At 39.9% G+C, this 24430-nt stretch overlaps 1 protein-coding gene across 1 annotated transcript in view; it reads left to right on the top strand.

Moving 5' to 3' along the window:
• Positions 1–24430, top strand: part of NEK10 (NIMA related kinase 10) — a 167902-nt gene that overhangs the window by 80858 nt on the left and 62614 nt on the right. The window contains exons 24-25 of the mRNA XM_034760809.1: positions 22493–22622; positions 23199–23269. Of these exons, the coding sequence (XP_034616700.1) occupies positions 22493–22622; positions 23199–23269 (201 nt within the window). The remainder of the gene's footprint in view (positions 1–22492; positions 22623–23198; positions 23270–24430) is intronic.

Genomic DNA, 24430 nt, shown 5'->3' with positions numbered 1-24430 from the left:
ACATTTTGGACCATGACGCAGAAAGTACCTTTCTCCTGGGAAGGGAAAGTTTGTTCCATTGATCAGAGGTCTACAGTTGTTTAGCTGAGGGAGTAATAATAAAGAGGAGAAGATCATATTTCCATTTGGATTTAATTTTTGATCTAGTTTGACTGAAATGGCACCAAAAGTTTAATAATTATTTCTGTATGTTGATTAACAAAAGAAGTAGTTTTGTGTGAGTGCTGTCAGAAAAACAGAACTGAACACACACACACACACACACACAAAAGAAAAAAAATCAAGCTAAAAATGGTTTGCTGTGACTTAGGGTACATTATTTAACTTTGCTGTTACCCCCTCTGTAAAATAAATATAATAGTGTTTTACCTGTCTTTATGAAGCACTTTGAAACTTATGGAGGAAGAAGCTCTTTGCAAATGCAAATTCTTCTTTTACTTTATACTGTAATTTTCCATTTGTGTCTTATGAGCAGCAGTTTGTTGTTGTTTGTTTTTGTTTTTAGATAATTCTTTTGTTAGAATAATACTACAAAGTTAATGGAAGATTGATGGAAAAACACATGTATTTAATCTTGTGAAAGAGGAAGAAAAGTGATCCTGGCAATTACTCTCTTTTAAATGTAACCTCTAACCCCAATGAAACAGCAGAATAAATGTAGATAGAAAAAAATCACTAAACAGCTTAAAGAAAAGGGAGCCATCAACAATCAGCATGAATATTAGATCTTACTAAATCAATTGGATTTCATTCTTATTTTGAATGTAATTACAAAATAAGTGGATGAAGAAAAGTGGTAAATGAAACATAATTGGATGTTAGTGAAGCCTTAGATGCAGTATCTAAGGAAACAGTGCAATCAAAATTAATTCAGATCACCTTTGCTATGAACTCTATCACCTGGATTGAAACCTGTTGTCTGAAAGATCAGACTACGATACAGTAAATGACAAACATTCAGTTTTGGGGATGTGCTTAAAAGGGTGGTACTGGGCCCTGTGTGACATCCTATCCTGTTTTTTTTTTTTTAAATATGTTCAGTGATGATTCAGATGGTAGAGTAAACTGCACATTAATACTTTCAAGTAAAACTAAACTGACAAGAGTCATAAACACCAATGAGGGTAAAGGAATAATACAAGTAAGTCTATCCAAGGTACTTATCTGGCCCCCAGCAGTGTAGCATCTCAGTGCCTTCCACTCTTGAATGTATTTAGCCTGATGACATCCCTCTAAAGTAGGGAAGTGCTATTTATTCCCATTTTACAAGTGTGGAATAGAGGCACAGAGATACAATGTGACTTGCTCAAGATCACACAGGATGTTGTAGTGGAGCAGGGAATTGAACCCAATTCTCATAAGTCCTGTACTAGTACCCTAACCACTGGACCATCCTTCCTTTCACATGGGTAGAGTACAATAAAATAAGATTCAACTTAAACTAAGAAACATTTATACTGGGGGAAAATAATTGAAAATACAGCCATTCCCTTGGAGGGAGAAACCTTCAAAGCTGTGACACCAAATGAAATGTAATAGTGAAAGTGAATGGTGACTTCATCATGAGTAAGCAGTGTGATATGGCAGCCAAAAGGCCAATGCAGCTTGAGGTAGAATAAACAAAGCCAGCATATCTCAAAATAGGGAGGTAATAGTCTTTCTCTTTACAGCTCTGATGCAACCACACCTGGAACTTTGTCTTTCATTATGGACATGACATTACCAGAAAGATACCGACAAATTGACGAAGTTCAGAGAAGAGTATTAAAATCAAGTAACCAGAGGGATTGATTTATGAGAAAAGATTAAATGAGTTAAATATATACAGCTTGTCTTAATAATAATAATAAGGTGGGAGAATAATAGTCTGACAATATTTGAAGGATGCAAATATCAAACATAGAAAAGTATTATTTAGATCAGGGGTTCTCAAACTGTGGGTTGGGACCCCAAAGTGGGTCATGACCCCGTTTTAATGGGTCGCCTGGGCTGGCGTTAGACTTGCTGGGGCCTGGGGCTGAAGGTGAAGCCCAAGCCCCACCACCTGAGGCCAAAGCCAAAGCCATGGGGCTTCAGCCCTGGGTGGCAGGGCTCAGGTTACAGGCCCCCCAGCTGGGGCTGAAGCCTTTGGATTTTGGCTTCCCCACCCAGGGGAAAACATCTGATAGGGAACCATCCTGCACTGTTAGGGAAATGGACTAGATGGCCTAGTAGGTGTCTTCCAACTCTGGATTCCAGCAGAGTTCTTTTAGTCAATGTAACTCAATGTATGAGTTTTATAAAGTCATAGTCTTAGGGCTGGTCCACACTAACCCCCCAGTTCGAACTAAGATACGCAACTTCAGCTACGTGAATAACGTAGCTGAAGTCGAAGTATCTTAGTTCAAACTACAAGGTACTTACTGCGAGTCCACACGTGGCAGGCAGGCTCCCCCGTCGACTCTACATACTCCTCTCGTGGAGCAGGAGTACCGGTGTCGATGGCGAGCACTTCCGGTATCGATTTATTGCGTCTAGACAAGACTCGATAAATCGATCCCAGAAGATCGATTGCTTACCGCCGAACCGGGAGGTAAGTATAAACGTACCCTAAGCTTCGTTGATGAAAGAGAAGTTACATTTAAGGTCAGCTCTCTCTCTCTCTCTCTCTCTCTCTCTCTCTCTCACACTCACCCCACCCCTACCCCCATCCTGCTCATCCAGATCCCTCCAGATTCTAAAGATTTGCTTTAACTTATTTAAAATATGAAACAAGTAGAGCACAATAATTTTGCTGAACAGATGGTGAGTTTAATCCACTAGTTTGAAAAGAAAGTTTACTAATATACCAATCCAACAGAGTTTTGGGTCTCTGAGAAGTACATGATTGCTTTTATCTTTGTATGTGCATTGCATATCAGTAATGTTAGTGGTGACAGAATTGTCATTTAATTTAATCTCTGATGTGAGATTTTTAAATTTGTGATCCTTTTGTGACAGAGAATAAATATGATATGAATGAGCAGCTTTCGACCAGATAGAAAGTAATTTCATCCAAATATTTTCTGAGCTTGTAAATGTCGTCTTTCTCCTAGTGCTAATTTTACTGATATTTGTTTAATACCATTAATTCTCCTCTTTCCCTCCTGCTAATAGCAGAGAATCAACATTCAGATGAGCTACATGTTACTGTGACATCTGATCTGTAGTTCCTTTTCTTTCACTCTCTCCTCTTTCCTGTCATTGAGGTCATCCATCTGGTATCCTGGCAGTTTTTCTAATCTGTTCCTTTCCTCTGTGCTCTGTTGCCCAGCACATGCTGTGCCATCCCAGTCTCCAGTGCCTGTGTACGTGAATAAGCAACCTCATGTTGCTTTCTTTTTTGATGTCTCCCCAATGTTGTGTTTGGTGTTTTTCTGTGTCATTAGTGATCAGTTTGTGCTTTCACACAAATATTGTAGTTCAGTTTGGAGTGTGGCTTTTGATGACTTGCTTCCTTTTTCACTATGGCCAGATTTCTGAGCTTTGCAACAGAATAATCCAGGCTGTGCTCACCTGCCACAGTCTGTTGTTGGTTTGGGCATAGGATCTTCCTTCCCTTCTCCTCTCTCTCTGTCTCTCTTTTCAGCTGAGTCCAGCACACTGAGTGTTAATTGTACTTAAAGATCTGTAACTGTTTACCAGTAAACCAGTGCCTTCCCAACACTCACTACTACTAGCCAAAAGTCGTCCTACTCTCCGGAGTTTAAAAAAGTGAGGGCCAGGGGAGTAAATGGCCAATCATTCTTAAAAACCATAAATTTTGGATTTTTAGTGGCCCTGCTCTTCTTCTCTCTTCAGCCTCTCTCTCCCCCCCCGCCCCCAATGTTTGTGGCTTCTCCCCCAAAAGAATTTTGGATGGAGGATAATCACCACCAGAAAAGGAACTCCTGTGCTCCCCAAAAGAAATAGGAGGCAGCCTGGGAGAATCAAAAGAGAAACATGAATCTTCCCCGCTAGTGATGACATAGGCAGTTGTGGGGGAGGGGTTGATAAGCGCACCTTTGCTCTCTCCTGCATGAATCTGGGGCAGCTGGGGAATGCGGAGGGGGCAATCTGGGGCAGAGAGTTGGGAGAGGGAGGAGGAGGTGAGCGTTGGGAGCACTGCTGAGGAGCTCAGCCAGATAGTTGTGTTTAAATCAGCTTTGAGCACCGAATTCCCTGTTCATCACTCGTCTGCTTGCAGAGTTGCTAGCAGCCTTCTCCTCACCCCTTCTAGGAGTGATGCCATCTGCTGCTTGGGATGCTTCCGCCATCACCTCCTACGTGGCTACAATATTTGTTTTACAAATCTACATTATGGAAGGAGTCTAGTTGGCCAGAATGGGACAGAGGTTCTCTTTCATAGCCATGTATCTTAATTTATATGGCAAACTGCTGGGAGCTAATGGTAGCCTTACAGTTCTTGGCAGGGGAAGGATGCAAGGCATGCAGAGGGATTGCTACTAAGTCAATATGACCAAGATCTGTGGGATTGGGCCATTATATTCCCATTATATTCTGTGTGCGTCAGTCCACACACCTCCTTGCCTCTTTTCCTTGACTACTAAATCTACACATCTGAGAAAAGAGAGTAGCTCATTTTTCATTATCTCCAACACATGGAATTTTTCAAGTATTTTTTCCCTGCTGTGGAACTTTGCAGAAAATATAGGTCTTAGTTCTTCAATTTTCCAATATGGTTGCAAATGCATTTTGCAGTAGAATTCTGGACTTGTCAGCTCCAAAAGAGTTAATTGAAAAAGATAAGAAGAATGTTGCTTCTTTGAGGTGGCCTCAGTATATTCTCTTCTATGGAATAAAACCATTAGAACGGCCATACTGGGTCAGACCAATGATCCATTTAGTCCAGTATCCTATCTGCCTACGGGTTTCAAAGTAGCAGCTGTGTTAGTCTGTATCCGCAAAAAGAACAGGAGTACTTGTGGCACCTTAGAGACTAACAAATATTATTTCAGCATAAGTTTTCGTGGGCTACAGCTCACTTCTTCGGATGCATAGAATGGCACACACAGACAGAAGATATTTATACATACAGAGAACATGAAAAGATGGAAGTACGCATACCAACTATAAGAGGCCAATCAATTGAGATGAGCTATCAGCAGCAGAAGAAAAAAAACCTTTGAAGTGATAATCGAGATGACCCATAGAAGGTGTGAGGAGAACTTAACGTGGGGAAAAAGATTCAATTAGTGTAATGACCCAACCATTCCCAGTCTCTGTTTAAACCTAAGTTAATTGTATCTAATTTGCATATTAATTCGAGTTCAGCAGTCTCTCTTTGGAGTCTGTTTTTAAAGTTTTGTTGTTGCAAAATTGTCACCTTCAAGTCTGTCACTGAGTGGTTAGAGAGGTTGAAGTGTTCTCCCACTGGTTTTTGAATGTTATGAATCCTGATGTCAGATTTGTGTCCATTTATTCTTTTGCGTAGAGACTGTCCGGTTTGGCCAATGTACATGGCAGAGGGGCATTGCTGGCACATGATGGCATATATCACGTTGGTAGATGTGCAGGTGAACGAGCCATTGATGGTGTGGCTGATGTGGTTAGGTCCTATGATGGTGTCACTTGAATAGATATGTGGACAGAGCTGGCATCGGGCTTTGTTGCAAGGATAGGTTCCTGGGTTAGTGTTTATGTTGTATGGTATGCGGTTGCTGGTGAGTATTTGCTTCAGGTTGGGAGGCTGTCTGTAAGCGAGGACTGGTCTGTCTCCCACGATCTGTGAGAGTGAGGGATCATCTTTCAGGATAGGTTGTAGATCTTTGATGATGCGCTGGATAGGTTTTAGTTGGGGGCTGAAGGTGACGGCTAGTGGCGTTCTGTTATTTTCTTTGTTGGGCCTGTCCTGTAGTAGGTGGCTTCTGGGTACTCTTCTGGCTCTGTCAATCTGTTTTTTCACTTCAGCAGGTGAGTATTGTAGTTTTAAGAATGCTTGATAGAGATCTTGTAGGTGTTTATCTCTATCTGAGGGATTGGAGCAAATCTGGTTGTATTTTAGAGCTTGGCTGTAGACAATGGATCGCGTGGTGTGTCCTGGATGGAAGCTGGAGGCATGTAGGTAAATATAGTGGTCAGTGGGTTTCCGGTATTAGGGTAGTGTTTATGTGACCATCGCTTATAAGCACAGTAGTGTCCAGGAAATGGACCACTTGTGTGGATTGGTCTAGGTTGAAGTTGATGGTGGGATGGAAATTGTTAAAATCATGGTGGAATTCCTCGAGGGCTTCTTTTCCATGGGTCCAGATGATGAAGATGTCATCAATGTAGCGCAAGTAGAGTAGGAGTGTTAGGGGACGAGAGCTAAGGAAGCGTTGTTCTAAGTCAGCCATAAAGATGTTGGCATACTGTGGGGCCATGCGGGTACCCACAGCAGTGCCGCTGACTTGAAGGTATATATTGTCCCCAAATGTGAACTAGTTGTGGGTGAGGACAAAATCACAAAGTTCAGCCACCAGGTTAGCCAGGATATTATTGGGGATACTATTCCTGATGGCTTGTAGTCCATCTTTGTGTGGAATGTTGGTGTAGAGGGATTCTACATCCATAGTGGCCAGGATGGTGTTTTCTGGAAGATCACCGATGGATTGTAGTTTCCTCAGGAAGTCAGTGGTGTCTCGAAGATAGCTGGGAGTGCTGGTAGCATAGGGGCTGAGGAGAGAGTCCACATAACCAGACAATCCTGCTGTTAAGGTACCAATGCTTGAGATGATGGGGCGTCCAGGAGGGAATGCATAGATCAGGGCAATTATTGAGTGATCCACCCCCTGTCATCCAGTCCCAGCTTTTGGCATTCAGATGCTTAGGGATATCCAGAGCATGGGGTTGCATCCCTGACCCTCTCTGGCTAATAGCCATTGATGGGCCTATCCTCCATGAACATATCTAGTTCTTTTTCAACCCACTTATAGTTTTGGCCTCACAACTTCCCTGGAAATGAGTTCCACAGGCTGACTGTTCATTGTGTGCACAAGTGCTTCCTTTTGTTTGTTTTAAACCTGCTGCCTATTAATTACATTGGATGACCCCTGGTTCTTGTGTTATGTGCAGGGGTAAATGACACTTCCTTGTTCACTTTCTCCATACCATTCATGATTTCATAGACTTCTATCATTTTGCCCTTTAGTCATCTCTTTTCCAAGCTAAACAGTCCCACTCTTTTTAATTTCTTATCCTATGGAAACTGTTCCAAAATCTAATCATTTTTGTTGCCTTTCTCTGTATCGTTTTGAATTCTAATATATCTTTTTTTTAGTTGGGGTGACCAAAACTGCACCCAATATTCAATGTGTGGGCATACCAAGGATTTATATAGCAGCATTATGATATTTAGTACCTTATTATCTATCCCTTTCCTAATGGTTCATTATGATACATTGTTAGCTTTTTTTTACTGCCGCTTCACATTGAGTGGATGTTTTCAGGGACTATCCGCAATGACTCCAAGATCTTTCTTGAGTGGTAACAGCTAATTTAGACCCCATCATTTTGTATGTATGTTGGAATTGTGTTTTCCAATGTGTATTACTTTGCATTTCTCAACATTGAATTTCATCTGCCATTTTGTTGCCCAGTCACCCGGTTTTGTGAGATCCCTATGTAACTCTTCTATGTAACTCAAATCATCTTTGGACTTAACTATCTTGAGTAATTTTGTATCATCTGCAAACTTTGTCACCTCACTGTTTATCCCTTTTTCCAGTTCATTTATGAATACGTTGAACAGCACTGGTCCCAATACAGATCCTTGGGAGAGTCTGCTATTTACCTCTATTCTGAAAATTGACCATTTATTCCTACATTTTGTTTCCTGTTTTTTAACCAGTTACTGATCCATGAGAGGATCTTCTCTCTTATCCCATTACTGCTTACTTTACTTAAGACCCTTTGATGCGGGGCATTTTCAAATACTTTCTGAAAGTCCAAGTACACTATATGTACTGGATCACCCTTATCCATGTTTGTTGACCTCCTCAAAAAATTCTAATAGATTGGTGAGGCATGATTTTTCTTCACAATAGCAGTGTTGACTCTTCCCCAACAAAATGTGCTCATTTATGTGTCTGATAATTCTGTTCTTTACTATAGTTTCAACCAATTTGCCTGGTTCTGAAGTTAGACTTACCAGCATGCAATTGCCAGGATCACCCCGGAGCCTTTTTTAAAATCAGCATTACATCAGCTATCTTCCAGTCATCTGGTACATAATACAGTTAGTAGTTCTCCAATTTAATATTTGAGTTCCTTCTTGGGGGAATACCCCCAGGGACCCACATCTCGAAGAACCTCAGGTACTGCACAAGGTGAGTAACCTTCTATTACTGTTTAATAAATTAATTTGTTCCAAAACACCCTCTATCAATACCTCAGTGTGGGACAGTTCCTCAGATTTGTCACCTAAAAAGAATGGTTCATGCATGGGAATCTCCCTCACAACCTCTGCAGTGAAGGACTGATGCAAAGAATTCATGTAGCTTCTCTGCAACTGTCTTGTCTTTCTTGAGTGCTCCTTTAGCACCTCAACCATCCAGTGGACCCACTGACTGTTTGACAGGCTTCCTGCTTCTCCTGTACTTAAAATTTTGTTTGTTTGTTTTGTCCTCTGGTCCCACTGAGCTTCAGGGAAAACAGTGCCTGTTGGAGCCACACAAGTACCCTCTCTGGCAATGTTATAAAAGAGCCATATGACCCTAACCAGCCAACCAGAGATATAGAGACCATCTGTTCATGTCTGGAGCTACTTCTGGGGTGTTTGATACAAAAGTCCCTTAATTTCTACAGCTAAACTGTTTGTTAGTTAGTTGGATAGTAACTGGCAGGTAATTTGTGTTGTTGGGTTTGTTTTTTTCTGGACCTAAAGTCAGCAGACCTTTTGGTACTGGCCAACCATGCCTCCAAGTCTCAGATAAGAAGGGGAGAATCAAGTGGTGTCTAGTCTTGCTCCATGTTCTCAGATGTATGTGTGTATCTATGATTTGTTCTGCTTGGGGGAAGCTCCTTCCTGTGATTGCTGCTCAGTGTGTGGGGCCTTCACAACCTGAACCTGCACCAATAGGCTGCAGAGGCTTCTTGTCTTCATCACCAAAGAGTCCTTATATGTCTAGACCAACATCAGATCAGCTATCTAACCCTGTGAATATACAGAGCCATCTTAATTTCTAAAGATGGGCACCAAGGATGACTTCAGTACTGGAAAAAATTGGTGCCAAATAAGGTCCATGGATGTAGTGAGGATGTGGAAGGGGGCACATCCCAACTCTTGAAGAACCATAGTTAGAATGGAAAGTAACTTTTTCTTTCCCATGGGGTCCAGATACATACTAAGGAGATATAAGATAGGCATATTCTCCATATTTTATTTTAATAGTAGAAGTGGTATAAGGATTTTCAAAGTTTTTATGCTTAAGTTATGTTTAACATTACAGGATGCATTATTAGGCTCTACCATGAAAATTTTCAAGTCAACTGATGGTTATTTAGAGGGCAAATATTTCAAAGATCTGGTTTACCTGGGTACATGTAGTGTAGGTTGCTAAGTAATTCTGGTTGATGTGAAGCTTTGTTGGATTATAAACTTATCATGTGGAGTATAATGTTTGAGCAACAGAGCCTATCTCAAAATCAGAATGCATATTTGCATGTAAAATATAAATTATACCCACTGGAATTTGAAAAATCAGAAATTTAAAACTTGTGTTGAAATGATCTTACTAAATTTAAAGTCAAGCATATGCATGAAACAAATATATTTTCATACAAATCTAGGTGCCCAGTCATTGAACTGTTGGATGTAGAATTGTATGGCAAAGTTGAAATATTAAAATTATTTAATATAAAATATTAAAAATATGCTTTGGCTGATTACTGTATATAAATATGCATGCAGAGTAGAGTCTCTCCCCTTCATGTCTGATGAAAAGTTGATGGTGTCACTAATTTATTCCCCTGGAGAAGGAAGAATTCTACTAAGAGATAAAAAAAAATGCCATCTTCATCATAAGGTCACATGAAATCCAATTTGGGCATTTATCCAGTTTTGTCCCTTGCCAGATAGGATGTTTAAAACAATTTCTTCCTACTCTGAAGTTTGACATTTACTGTGTTCAGAGGTCAGATTGTGGGTTACAAAGCTGATACTGTGCTCCTAAACCTTATCCACACCACCCTCAGTCCCAACTTAAACCCACTTGTCATACATACTTGTCTGCTTTTCCCATATTTAGGCATGGCATGAAACATGTGAGTCTATATTGTAAGTATTGTACTAATAGGTATATCTCCATATATATATATATATCATAGAACTGAAAGGGACCTTGAAAGGTCGTCAAGTCCAGTCCAGTCCAGTCCCCTGCCTTCACTAGCAGGACCAATTTTTTTGCCTCAGATCCCTAAATGGCCCCCTCAAGGATTGAACTCACAACCCTGGGTTTAGCGGGCCAATGCTCCAACCACCGAGCCACCCCCCCCCCCCCCCCCCCCCCACACACACACACATTTTGGATTTTGATCATTTGAATCCATGAAAGAAAAAGCAAGGCAGCCTATTTTTCTTACAATTAAGGAAAGAATTATTCATCATGGGAACAAAGTTAACTTTGTGGCCTCTTATCCTCTTATCTTTAACTTACTTAAACGTATCATGTGTGCTAAAATAGAAGACAAATTGACTACAAAATTATAAATAACCAGATTTGCTGTTGTTGATGCTCCTCCTCCACCATATTGCTATTTCCCCAGCTTCTGTTTCCATTTTATATAAGCATCTGTTATTTAGTGGACTGGCTCAACAGGTGCATTATTTGCACAGAGAGTCTGTATGAAATTCATTTTGAAAGATATGCGGCTCAACAAGTGAAAACTTTTTGTACTTTTGAAGGGATAGGGATCTTGTTCCATAAAAGAAGAAAAGCCTATTTCCTTTTTTGACCCATTCATAAGATTATAGATCTAAGGCTTGTTTACAAAGTATTTTATGAAAAATTGCAGTTGATTCACTGCAAAACATTTATGGTAAAAACGAATCAATTCTTAAATGTGCCTTTCAAATACATGCTAGGAGCACCCTTAGAATATTTTTAAAAGCTTGGGTAGCACTTTGCCACAAATTACAAAGATAATTTATCTTTAATATTTCATTTTAAACTGACAGCTTGACAGTTTGCAAGATTTGGTGTTGCATAAGAAGAAACATACTTCCGATTGTTGAACTAAATAGCAACTCTTGTTTTATATAATATTTAAGCAGAAGTCACATTGAAATTAAGTTTTCCACTTCAAATTTTAGAATTTGGTGTATATTGTCTGTTGTGGTTGTCTTAGATGTGTTCTAAGATGTGTCTGAAGGAATAATAAGTGTAAATTAGAATTTTAATGCACATTTTCTGTTTCTTGTCTCCCAAAGGCTCTTTATGTGATATTGGAGCTCTTGTGTTGATGCTTGCATTTGTGCTTATAATTAGTCAGAACTGCAGATGATAATTCTGAAAATCCAGAGGCAGGAAACCAGTTCAAACAACTATGCACATGAGAACTTGAGCTTAATTAGATAATTGTAACGTTTTCTTTATAATGTGAAAAGTGGTACTTGATGACATTCTTCAGGAATAATGAGACAGTGAAGCAGGGAGAAGCTTGCTACAAAAATCAGCTCTTGCATTAGAGTCTATAAGTCGCATTAGATTGTTCCTGAAAAAAGTGTTAAAAAATAAAAAATAATTCAGTGCAATTCATAAAGCATTTGGTATGCCCCAAAATGTACAATAGGCTTTACTCACAGCAAGTTTTTTTCCTAATCAGCATAAAAAGATGCATAAAAAGAACAAATCCTAATTGCATTATATCTTTACATGAAATGCTCTCAATGTGATTACACAATGTAATGTTTGTAATTGTATCCTGCTGAGTGGGGGAAAGAAAATTGACTATGATCTAACATTTATTTTTACAATTTATATAACCCATCAATTGAGAGTTACGGCTTCTAATAATCTGTGAAGCTCTAATAATTGCAGTCCACTTATAAATGACAAACGAGTAGTTATAGCCAAAGCCCGGGGCATTCTGCAGAGTGTTAGTGCCAATTTCTATGGCAAAAATGAGTGAGTTCTGCTGCAAATTTTTATACTGTAGGTGCCACAGGATAGCTGTGTTACTAGAATTAAAGATTCTTAAAGTCCTTTTCTGACTGCAGAATTCAAGAGACCCTGAACAGATCTTTGAATTGGGATATATGTATTTAAACAACCACTATGTACATATTTCCTGGGAGACTAGTCCACTTTAGGTGCCTAATAAGAGGCAGATATCACACAACATACACTTTCTGTTGAATGTGATATTCCTGTGATGAAGGAATTAGCTGAATTGTTAAAAAATCAACCAGTATGATGACTGGTTTTATAAATGTTTTTTCAGGGGATAATTTTATATAGTTTTTAAGTCTCTTTATACTGTACATATTTTCCCCCAATAATTTTCAGACATTCATTTCAGTCGACATTTTACACTCATTTTAATTAATGTAATAAAAAGCTCTGTAAGCTCTAAGACTCTAGGGTCCATTTAGGATCTATCTAAACTCCAGCTTTTGAACTTAATACAGTATACATAATTGTGCCAGAAGCATATTCTTTCCAACACCTTATTTCTCAGGTATCCATTAAATTACATTAAAACTGTGTTCTAACATGATGGAAACAAGCACAGGTTGGTACATCCACCTAGCAGGGCCGGCGCAACCCATTATGCGACCTAGGCGGTCGCCTAGGGCACTACAATTTGGGAGGTGGCGACCACGGTGTTATTTCGGCGGTGGGAACTTCTGCCACCTCTATGGGGGGCGGCATTTCGGGGCGGGACCTTCCGCCGCCTAGGGCGGCAGAAAAGCTGGCGGTGCTCCTGACACCTAGGAACACTGTTTATGGCATAGCCGTCTTGAAATTAGTTGGCCTATTCATATCTTCCATGCTTCCAACTCCATATGACCCTGTGCATTTTGAGAATTCTTGGCAGCTATCCCATAGTGCCCTCCACAGTTGGTGCTTGGAACAGGGGATTCTGAAAAGGTCGATATAGCATTCTGGGATAGCATTGGTGCATTTGCTAAGATATTTCTGGAAATTTTTAGAGCACATTCCCCTTTTCATTTATCAGCGACATTAGACCCTTTGGATATGGTTTATATTGGATAGCACTTTTGGTGAACATCGATTACAAATTAAAACTTTATCCATTAGTTTTAAAAAGTGCTCTTTAAAAAAATTACATATTCAGTGAAACACTTATTTACAACTGTTCCATGAGCCTTCATAAAGAATAAATAAGATTCACTTTACTGACGCTTTCCCTAACACTTCCAGCTCCCTGGCGGTAAAAATAATTTAGATAAATATGCGGCAGTAAAGCTGTAGATGTGTAAGGTACAATACATTCGTATTCTCTAACACAGAGGTGGGCAAACTACGGCCCGCAGGCCACATCCGGCCCACGGGACCGTCCTGCCCAGCCCGTGAACTCGAGGCTGGACCCCGGCCCCTCCCCCGCAGTTGTTCCCCCCAACAGCCATGCCGCTGCATGGGCAGCACTCTGGGCGGCGGGGTTGTGCGCGTCTCCCGAGTAGCGTGGCAGCATATCTGGCTCCGGCCGGGTGGCGTGGCTGCCAGATACGCTGCTCTGAGCGGCATGGTAAGGGAGCCGGGGCCGGGGGGTTGGATAAGGGGCAGGAGGTCCCAGGGGGCAGTCAGGGGACGGGGCGGTTGGATGGGGCGGAGGTTCTGGGGGGTGGTCAGGGGACCGGGGGGGGGGGGTTGGATAAGCGTGGGAGTCCCAGGGGGGGCCTGTCAGGGTGCGGGGTCATGGATAGGGGTCAGGGGATGGGGAACAGGGGGGTCTGGATAGGCATGGAGTCCTGGAGGGGGGCTGTCAAGGGGCGGGGGTGTGGATAGGGGTCAGAGCAGTCAAGGGACTGGGAGCACGGGGGTTGGATGGGGGTGAAGTCCCAGGTGCAGTTAGGGGCAGGGGGTCCCAGGAGGAGGCGGTTAGGGGACAAGGAGCAGGAGGGGTTGGATGGGTCAGGGGTTCTGAGGGGAGCAGTCAGGGTGGGAAGTGGGAGGGGTTGGATAGGGGGTGGGGGCCAGGCTGTTTGGGGAGGCACAGCCTTTCCTACTCAGCCCTCCATACAGTTTTGCAACCCCAATGTGGACCTCGGGCCATAAAGTTTGCCCACCCTTGCTCTAACAACTACCAGAGATATACACAAATAGAATAAGAATACAGTGGACAAATATGGAAGTGAAAATATGATAGTGTTCTCACCAGCATGTATTGTCCTAGTCCTGTAAATGCAAAATTCCTCTCATAGTAAAATGATCATCTGCAGTTTTTCCAAAAGATCTGTAGATAATGGTGGCATTTGAAATGCTAAACATTTCCCATGTGACTTTTGTATTACGAAAAGACACTGGCAGAAGTTAATCTGAAACTTTTTGTTACCTTCTTTAATTTAATAAAACTGTGATTGACCTAGTTGTAGTTGCCCACTCACAAAAAGACAAGAAAAGATACAATTCGGCATTATGAAGTAAGAGTAAAATTGTAAGTCATTTTGCTTCAGTGGAAACTGCCTTTGTACATAAATGGCTGACATCCTAATAGTTATGATTAGCACTACCATTCATCTAAAACGGGTATTGTGACAGGCTCCCCAGTGGGCCATCTGGGACTGGGGGCCACAGGGGGCCACTGAGCCCGCCTGACACACCAGCCTGGGCTCCCTTTACACTGTACTGCTATGACAGGCACTCAAGCCCCCTTCAGCACACATAGAGGTAGGGACATACCCAGCTGCAGCTGCACACAGATGCTGAAATCAGCCCTGCATGGTAAGGCTCAGCTAAGGCACCTCACAGTTCCATAAGCATGCACCCCCCTTTGGAGGGTAAACCCAAAATTATACCGTCTTGCGCTGCACAGGGAACTGTACAGCATAAGCTCATTAAATTTGCCCCATCCCTCAATGTGGAGGAAGATATGCAACAGCTTTCTGCCCCCAATTATGATTTCCACACAATGGTTTTAGACAAAACAAAAACAAGTTTATAAACTACAAAAGATAGATTTTAAGTGACAATAATAATAATATAATAATAATTAATAATAATATAATAATAGAAGGATTTCTACCCTGTGAAAAGAATACCTGGGGTTTTTAATAATATTATTAAAAACCCCAGGTATTCCTTTCACAGGGTAGAAATCCTTCTAGCCTGGGTCCAGCCCTTCTCCCCTAGTCCAGTCTTTGTTCCTCAGGTGTTTCCAGCAATCTTCTTGGGTGGGGAGTCAGTGAAGAACCACGATGATGTCACTCCCCTGCCTTAAAGAGCTTTGCATATGGCGGGAACCCTTTGTCTCCCCTCTTGGTTCCTATGCCCAGTCAGTGGAAAAACACTGGTATTCCAAGATGGAGTCCAGTACCAGGTGATCTGGTCACATGCCCCTGTAGGGTCAGAGCAGCCATAACTCAGAGGCTGTTTGTAGTGTCCCCAAGAAGGCTCGCCAGTGGGCGATTAGCTTCTTCTAAGACCTATTGTTCTCCCTAAAAACCCTTCCCAGCCAGCCATCTAGCCTGATTGCATTCTGCCTAGTGGGCATTCCCCAGGTGTAAACATATTTGTAATACAGATTTATAGTCAATATTCCTAGCTTCAGATACAAGAATGATACACACATACAAATAGGACCTTTTCAATGATATCTCACATGACCTATCTTGTATAAAATACATCATAGTTATGCCATAATCATATCATAACAATATCTCTATGAAGAATATGGGGCATAGTTTCATAGGTCTCTTCAAATAAATCATTTGATGGTTTTGCAGATTTCTTTGGGAAAAGAAAACCATAGTCTTAAAATGTGTCCCAACGTTATCTCAATATTTTCTTAGTTCCCAAGCATGTGATTGTTGCCTTTCTTTTTAAAAACAACTTTTACAGTTTCGGAAATCTTTACTAATCTAATGTCCTATTCTATAAAGAGAGTATCTTCTTCCGTTATTCACTTTTATTGACAGTTATCCTTTATGGCCTGTAAGTTTAATTTTTCTTAAGTAATTGAAAAGTTTTGCCCCCTCTCTCCCATTTTAAAAAAAAAGAAAATACTAAAAAAGGCCTCAAATACAGACTTTAATCTTTTGTTTGTTGAGCCCAGATGTGCCCCATTTTCAAACTTGGCTGACTGTCAGATTTCTCTCAGGGTATGTCCACACTTCAAACTGCGAGTACGAATTCCAGCTTGAGGAGACATATCTGCGCTAGTTCCGATCTAGCTAACGCACTAAAAATAGCATATAGCCACAGCAGTGCAAGCAGCAGGAGGGGCTACCTGCCCCAAGTGTACCCAGCAGACACGTTAGGTAGAAATTCAAGCCAGCTAGCCCCTCCCATTTGTGTTGCCATGGCTGCACTCTATTTTTAGTGCAGTAGCTCGATAGGAGCTAGTGCAAGTATGTCTCCTCAAGCTGGAAATTACACCCCCAGCTCAAAGTATAGAGGTATCCAAGCCCATGTCTGTTCTGTGTTCACCCTTGTGATATGTCCAGAAACCTTCAACGAATATCTGTGGTTACACCATGCTAGTGCAAAATCCCTAGCTTGATATAAATTAAAAGAAGGGGACCACTTTGGCACTGGAGCTGCAATTCCAACCTCTCCTGTTTTTCAGAGCTGATGAGGAATAATTTCTTTCTTAATGGAAAGCTTTGGTAATCTTGAAGAGGCAACTGTTACCAGATTTGCCTGTTACTTTGGGGTACGCTCATTAATTAGGGTTATTCTTCTTGGGAGGGGAGGTTCTGTAATTCTATTAATGTACTGCTTGTGTCACTTGTGTTTTCATATGGAGCTCTACTTCTCACTTCTGCAAGTCCCTGTCCAATGGAGCTATCCTGCAGGACCTAGGTTCCCCAGAGCCAGATGAACATACACACACACACACACACATTAACAGAGCAAGTCTGAGTGGACTGGGTCAATCATGACTTTCAAGCTGACCCCTTATTTGTCCCTGGACTCAGTGGGATGGGTCAAGCAGCACTTTCAAGCTGCCTCCCTTATGTGCCAAAGGTACCGCACCGGAACAGAGTAAGCCTGAGCAGGCTGGGTCGAACAGCACTTCCAGGCTGACACCCATATATGCCCCTGGACTCAGTACATTCCCCTCATGGTGGCAAAGGATTTATTACATTGTAAAGTTGCAAACTAAAAGTAATAAAAGGGCTCTCCCCCGCCTGTCCCACATATGGTGTGTAAAATCTCTTGGAAGTGAGGTGATTAATTTTTTATAGACTCTTGAGGTATAGTGTGTCTGTAAGTGTTCTGTTTTAAGAAGCAATAAGAAGAACACACACACACACACAATTTACCAAAAAAACACAATCAAATGAGAAGTTTGAAATGAATTAAAGTATTGAATTTCTTAGTGATAAATTTTAAAATAAAAAACTGTAAGAGCAAAGTTTCCAATTCTTGATTGAAAACCCTATTTCAGCTCCAGCACTTTAGGGGTAAAGAGAGTATCCCCCAAAAGCTTGTGGGGTGCGAAATGCAAAGGGCTGTCACCAATCTTCACCGTGCCTCTTTATTTAATCTGTCAGTTTTGTGGGTCCTGTTTCTTCTCTTTCATTGCTTTTAATAGTAATTATGAAGCTGTAATTCCATCTGGATATTTGTAGTTTGCAGTATACTATATCAAGAAAAATATGATGCGGCAACTGCTTTTCTGTTTTTCCTTTTCCTTCTGTGGAATGGTGCTGATGGCAAAAAGATGTATTTTCATTAAGTTTCATGTGTTTTTTCCTTCTGAGGTTCAAACAGAAAACTGAATATAAACTAGCTGTTTCTTTTAATATTGCTCTCCATCCACTCAATAAACATCATAACAGCTTAGTAAGTTCAGGGATTTATCATTTGAGAATAAATGGGGCCATCTGGCTCACATAAAATTAGAGATGGAGCCCAAACTGGAACAGCACATCAGAATCCCCTCAGGCTTTGAGAATGCTTGTGTCCAGAAATGAACTTCATGACTTCTACTCATCTCTACATTGAAAAAGAGTCAACTGGGAGATGAATTAACTCTGTATATATGGTTCAAGACTGAAAGGGTTGCCCCCTTTGTCTCCAGCCAGCTTCTCCTGAGAACAAGAAATAAAATTGGTCCCACTGTCCCTGTGGACTGCCTATGGTGCTGGATCAGGATTTAGAAAACAGGCAAAAATTCAAATATGCACAGCAATAGATTGAGCAGTGTCCAAGTGATCACAGAACAATGACAGTGGTTCATAGCTGAGTACAGAGCTCAGTCAAACAGAAATAAAAATTTAATCATTTTAAGAAAAATCGTGTCCATTTTTTTCTCTTTTTTTTTGTTCACTAGATGCTGCTCCTTATTTTCCATTGCCCAGGACTTTGGTTTACTAAGCTCATAGTTTGCCAGATTACTGGAACCAATCTGAAATTTTGCCTAAAACAAGAAAGAAACCTATAGTAAGATTTCTAATATAGCTGTCTAGGTTCTTATATAACATGTATCACTGTGGTGTCTGACAGTGAAATTCACCACAGTATACAGACAGTATAAGGCCTATGCAACACTTAAATTTATGCCATTTATGCCTTATTTTGAGGGATTAAGTGGGATTTAAGTGATGCATAGTCCTATGTGGATAATTTGCACAAGAATGAATTTCACCTTGAGTTAATCGTGAATTTTGCACATACATCTCTCTCATTCCTCCAATCAGCAGAACCTAAAGTTTGGGTGGAGTTTTTCTTTTGTTTTTTTGTGGGAAGACTTAAGTCTAAGAAGTGAGTTTGGCAGTTTACTCTGAAAATGCTGATGTTCTGGTCATCCTAATATTTTTTGGGAGTGAGTTTTGGATTGGTAGGGCAGTTATTGAGAAAGCTCCATCTTCCACATGAGGTTAATGCTTGATGTTGATGGTTCCATTGTTCAGTGGAGCGTAGCTGTTGTAGAAGGTCACTTGGTTTCACTTTTCAAATTCTAGTGTGTCTTTGGTCAATGTTGACATTGGTAGAACCTTCAGCAGCCTTCAAGACTTCCAAACGATCTGTCTACTAGTCATGAGTAAGGCTACATTTATGTCACGGAATCCGTGACTTCCAGGGACATCCATGACATTTTCAGCTTCAACCGATGGGGCTGCAGGACTGGAGCTTGCAGCCAGTTGCTTCAATAATTGTATTTGTGATGTCCCGGGTCTCAAACCCAGCACTGTAAGTTCCCACACAGCCGCTGCATCCTGGCCTCCACCCAGTGTCTGATAAAATCTGGTGGGCTGAGGAGCTAGTAGGACTACCGTGTCAGCCAAGGCACCACCCTGATCCGAGGAGCATCTGGCTCCACCAATTGATCCAACCACGTTATTTAAGCCAGAAGGAGGCACAGGAAGTTGTCTGAGCAACAAGGTGATATACAAAATATAAACAATGTAAACTGTGCAAAGTAAATCAGATGTTTAAAATTCAGTTTGAGCAGCTTTTTAAAAATCATGAGTCAGGCCTGCAAAAATCATAAGTTTGACTTAAAATCATTAGATCTAAAATATTTTGGCTGTTCTTTTTATTTTCCTTCTGATTTGTGTTTTTAGGAGTCACAAAAGCTAGAAACTGTTTTTTGTTTTTTTTTTAATGAAAGCTGAAATTCTCATGTACTCCTGTGATTCCAGGAGCTGGGGCTTTAAAATAAAACACTAAATCTGGTGATACTTATGATAAAAATGTGAGAAACTCTGTTTTTTCTAATATAAGTTAGGCATTTAAAAAAATAATTTATAACCTAGTATTTTCCAATTAAAGTGATGACTAGAATGGAAGATTGTAGAACTCATACAATAGGTTTATTTTTATTGGGCACCAACAATGTGCTTACCATTGTACAAGCAGAGTAAGGCAAGGTTTTCCCCTCAAGAAGCTCACTGTCCAGTTATGTTGCCAGATTCATGTTTGTCTCTGTGAACAGATCCAGGTTAATGTACAGAATGACCATTTACCAAAAGCCTCATAATGAATTGAAAGTCACTGTGAGGAATAACTAAAAATCATTTATAAAAAGAGTGTTATGTTCTAACGCTGTTTTTTTTCTCCGTGATTATGCAGAGATGGCAACAGTTGAAAGAAAGTTGCCAGCTAACCCTCACCCACAAATTTGTATCTTTGCTAATCAATTTGATCAGAAAACTAATAACCAATCAATCCTACTCACTTCCCGACAGCATGCCCACAAGTCCAGTTTCCTGTTGTTGTAGTTACGTTGTTAAGGTATCCCTTTTCGCTTCATTTGAAAACCAATCTTGTTTCTTTTATTTTATACATACCAGCATGCCTTCTAGCATTTAACTTCATCTTGACTTGCAACAGTAACTTCAATTTACACAGTGCCTTTTCATGCCAAAACATCTCAAGGCATTTTACTAAAGATGTCAGTAACTTAATCATACAGTCGGTAGTTCCAAGTTCTACGTTATTAGCTGAAAACAAAGGAAAAAACAAGTGAGGTCAGGCTGATTTTAAGAGTGAAAGAATGGCTGCATCGTTGACATCTCTGGTTTGCAGAGAAAAGGTGCTAAATGAAAGAAACTACCATGTAATTTGACATTTACTTAATGATGAGATATGAAACCCAGAATCAGGTTACCTTGATTGTCATAAATTGTGACCACATCACAGCAAGAGCATAGTCCAAAATTCTGAATGGCTTTGTTAATTGAGACAGCACCTGGCATCGCATTAGCAACCAGTTTAAATGAGCCAAAACTGAAATTATTTACTTCCTCCATCTACTGTAAATAGGATCCTAGTAGCAGAACTATTTTTTTATCAGCAATATCAGAAATAGTGCATTACTGAAGTCTAAACAAGAGAGAACAAAAGGTATTGTTTTATCACAAGAGTAGCAAAATTACATCCTGTAATGTTCCTAATGTAGTACAGTAGAACCTCAGAGTTACAAACATCTCAGGAATGGAGGTTGTTCATAACTCTGAAATGTTCATAACTCTGAACAAAATATTATTATTTCACAAGTTTACAACTGAACATTGACTTAATACAGCTTTGAAACTTTACTATGCAGAAGAAAAATGCTGCATTAACCATCTTAATTTAAATGAAACAAGCACAGAAACAGTTTCCTTACCTTGTCAAATCTTTTATTAAATTCCCCCCCCCCCTTTTTTAGTACTTTATGTTTAACACAATACTGTACTTTATTTGCTTTTTTTGGTTTCTGCTGCTGCCTGATTGCACACTTCCGGTTCCAAATGAGGTGTCTGGTTGACTGGTCAGTTCATAACTGTGTTTGTAACTCAGAAGTTCTGCTATAGTATTTTTGTCACAGTAGACCTGCAATTCAAATATTGGAACAGCACAGCATTTGACAATGCAGGTGTTAATAACATTGGTACATCATATATCACACAAGCAAAATCTGAGAGCAGTAGTTTAGTTTAATCCATTAAACCAACAGATATTATGAAGGGACAACTGAACAAACTGTGGAAGCAGAGAAACAAACCTTTACACCACTAGTGTCTTGGGCACAAATGTTACAGAAATGAAATAGCTATCAGTTACACTTGTACCTACAGTATTTAAGCAATGAGAAAGTAAATGCTTTCATTTGCAAGCAATTATCTGATCTATCAAAATTCATTGTAGAGCACAGTGAATAACTAGCAACAAATAATTTATTCAAATGTAGCCTATTTTTGCTTGATTAATAGCAACAAACAAGGATTTCTCCAAATGCATTCATTATTCAAATTTATTAATAAATATCTTTGATTTTTTTAAATTATTGTTAATATTCCAAATTTGAACTGTGTTGCTTAAATATAATTAGTCAGTTGAGTTGCGTGGTATTGATTCACAACTGGACGAGAAAGCAAGCACTCCTGGAATGAATAAATACTTGTGCAAAATTTAAATCCTGTTTCCACAAATACTCCCACGTGTAACCTGAAATTTGCGTTTTGAAATATGTTTGCCAATAAAAATTGATTGTGAAAAGTGACCACCTTAGAGGAGTAAGAACTTAGTAAATCAAATGTATTTAAAATTCAAACGAATAGATTTTGATTTTATTTTAGTTAATTTTGCATTATTCAGTGATCTATAGTATGTTGTATTTCTGTAAGATTGTGGAATTATAACCAGGTATCATTAGATAAAGTGATTTCTTGATGCACAAGTAGTAATGCATCACAAACTTAAAATGGTATTATGCTTTTTAAGAAATGGTAACTGATTGCTTTTGTTTTCTGTGTTTACATATTGGTATCACTTTTGTTTTCTGTGTTTACATATTGATATCAATAACTCCGTATTTTCTACACCTGATCTTTTCTCCTCCCTTCAGTGAGTATTAAATTGTATTTATTTTTATTTAGTCCTGAAGTTGTAAAGAGTGAACCATATGGCGAGAAGGCTGATGTCTGGGCTGCGGGGTGCATTCTTTATCAGATGGCAACTCTGAAGCCACCTTTTTACAGCACCAATATGCTCTCCTTGGCAACTAAAGTACGCAGGTTTGCTAGATCAAACTGGAGTTATTTTTGTATGCACCTACTGGGTCCCCCAGGATTCAAATATACGATTGTAGAAGACAAGCTACTTTACAGTACAAAAATGTGAATGAGTAGAAGTAAAATCCGGGTGTGGACCACTAGAGGTTACACTCTATACACAGTAGCATCTTACAGTTTAATTACCAATACATTTTTACCCTATCATTTGATGGTAGGATCTTTAGATTCTAAAGGTTTCTGATGGTACTATAGGGTTGGATTTACAATAGGGCGTGCACTACTAACAGTCTAGAACATTATCATAGATAAAAGATATTTCATTTTTTGTGTAAATTTCACCCTGACTCACCCTGTTGTTCTTTAGCCCACAGTTACTTAATATTATATTAATCTGTTTATCTGATAACAAGTTCTGCATTAGAAGAAATGCTACAAAGTTTCTTTATGTACTTATACTGGTGATGTAATGTCTGTCATGTTGTTCCAAGGAAAAACATTAATCACACAGACTTCCATGTATATAATGGAATATCTTTATTTTCTTCACTTTCACCTATTTATTTTGCAGATAGTAGAGGCTAAGTATGAACCAGTGCCAGAAGGAGTTTACTCTGAAAAATTGTCAGTTACTATTAAAAGGTAATTACTCATGTAGTTTTATTTCTCAATCTTACCAGAAAGGTGCTTTGTGTTGTACATTTTCATTAATACAGACGGCAATGTAACAACTTACTGACTTTAATAATCTTCAGTTTTTGTCTCTGAATGTAAAAGGGCTTCAGGGTTAAAGGAAGAAAGAGAGATGTGCTCACACTGCTAATAAGACATATAAGACGTGCCACTATCATCAGCATGTCTAGCCCTGTAATATTGGTTCCTCTTGTAAATGGTTTATTGGTTGCATGTTTCCTTTTTTATAATTAAAAAGTGCCTGATAGGTTGAGCCATGTAATAAAATTAGTCTCCCAGTGCCTCTTTTTAAGATATTGCATATTTCCACATTCTGCAAATTATAATGGAATGTTCATTTGTTTCTACTGATACAGGAGTTTCTTTAGAAATGTTTTAAATTCAGGATGTTTCTCTTGTATTTATCTTCATGTAATGAGAAGCATTTATGAATGTACAGTTTCTAAACATATATCTATAGATCAGAGTTACCTCTGTTGTATCCCTTGTTTTTCTTTTTCTCAGCCAATGGGGGCTGCAGGAAGTGGCGTGGGCCGAGGGATGAGCTGGCCACCCTTCCTGCAGCCCCTGTTGGCGGCAGGTAAACAAACCGGCTCAGCCTGCCAGGGGCTTTCCCTGAACATGCGGCGGACCGGCTTTGAGAACCACTGTTCTAGTTCAGTCGCCTGCACTCAAGACAGGGTTAAGTACTTAGATCATCCGTAACGGGTGTTTGTCTAACCTGCTCTTAAAAAATCTCCAGTGATGAAGATTCCACAACCTCCCTAGGCAATTTATTCCAGTGCTTAACCACCCTGACAGTTAGGAAGTTTTTCCTAATGTCCAACCTAAACCTCCCTTGCTGCAATTTAAGCGCATTGCTTCTTGTCCTGGTCTCAAAGGTTAAATAGAACAATTTTTTCCCCTCCTCCTTGTAACAACCTTGAAAACGGTTATCATGTCCCCTCTCAGTCTCTCTTCTTCAGACTAAACAAACCAATTTTTTTTTCAATCTTCCCTCATAGGCCATGTTTTCTAGATATTTAATAATTGTTGTTGCTCTTCTCTGGACTCTCTCCAGTTCATCCACATCTTTCCCAAAATGTGACACCCAGAACTGGACACAATATT

Source organism: Trachemys scripta, chromosome 2 (genome assembly GCF_013100865.1).
Source record: "Trachemys scripta elegans isolate TJP31775 chromosome 2, CAS_Tse_1.0, whole genome shotgun sequence".
Lineage (NCBI taxonomy): Eukaryota > Metazoa > Chordata > Testudines > Emydidae > Trachemys > Trachemys scripta.
Note: the sequence above shows the minus strand (reverse complement) of the source record. Positions and strands in the feature narration are given on the sequence as shown.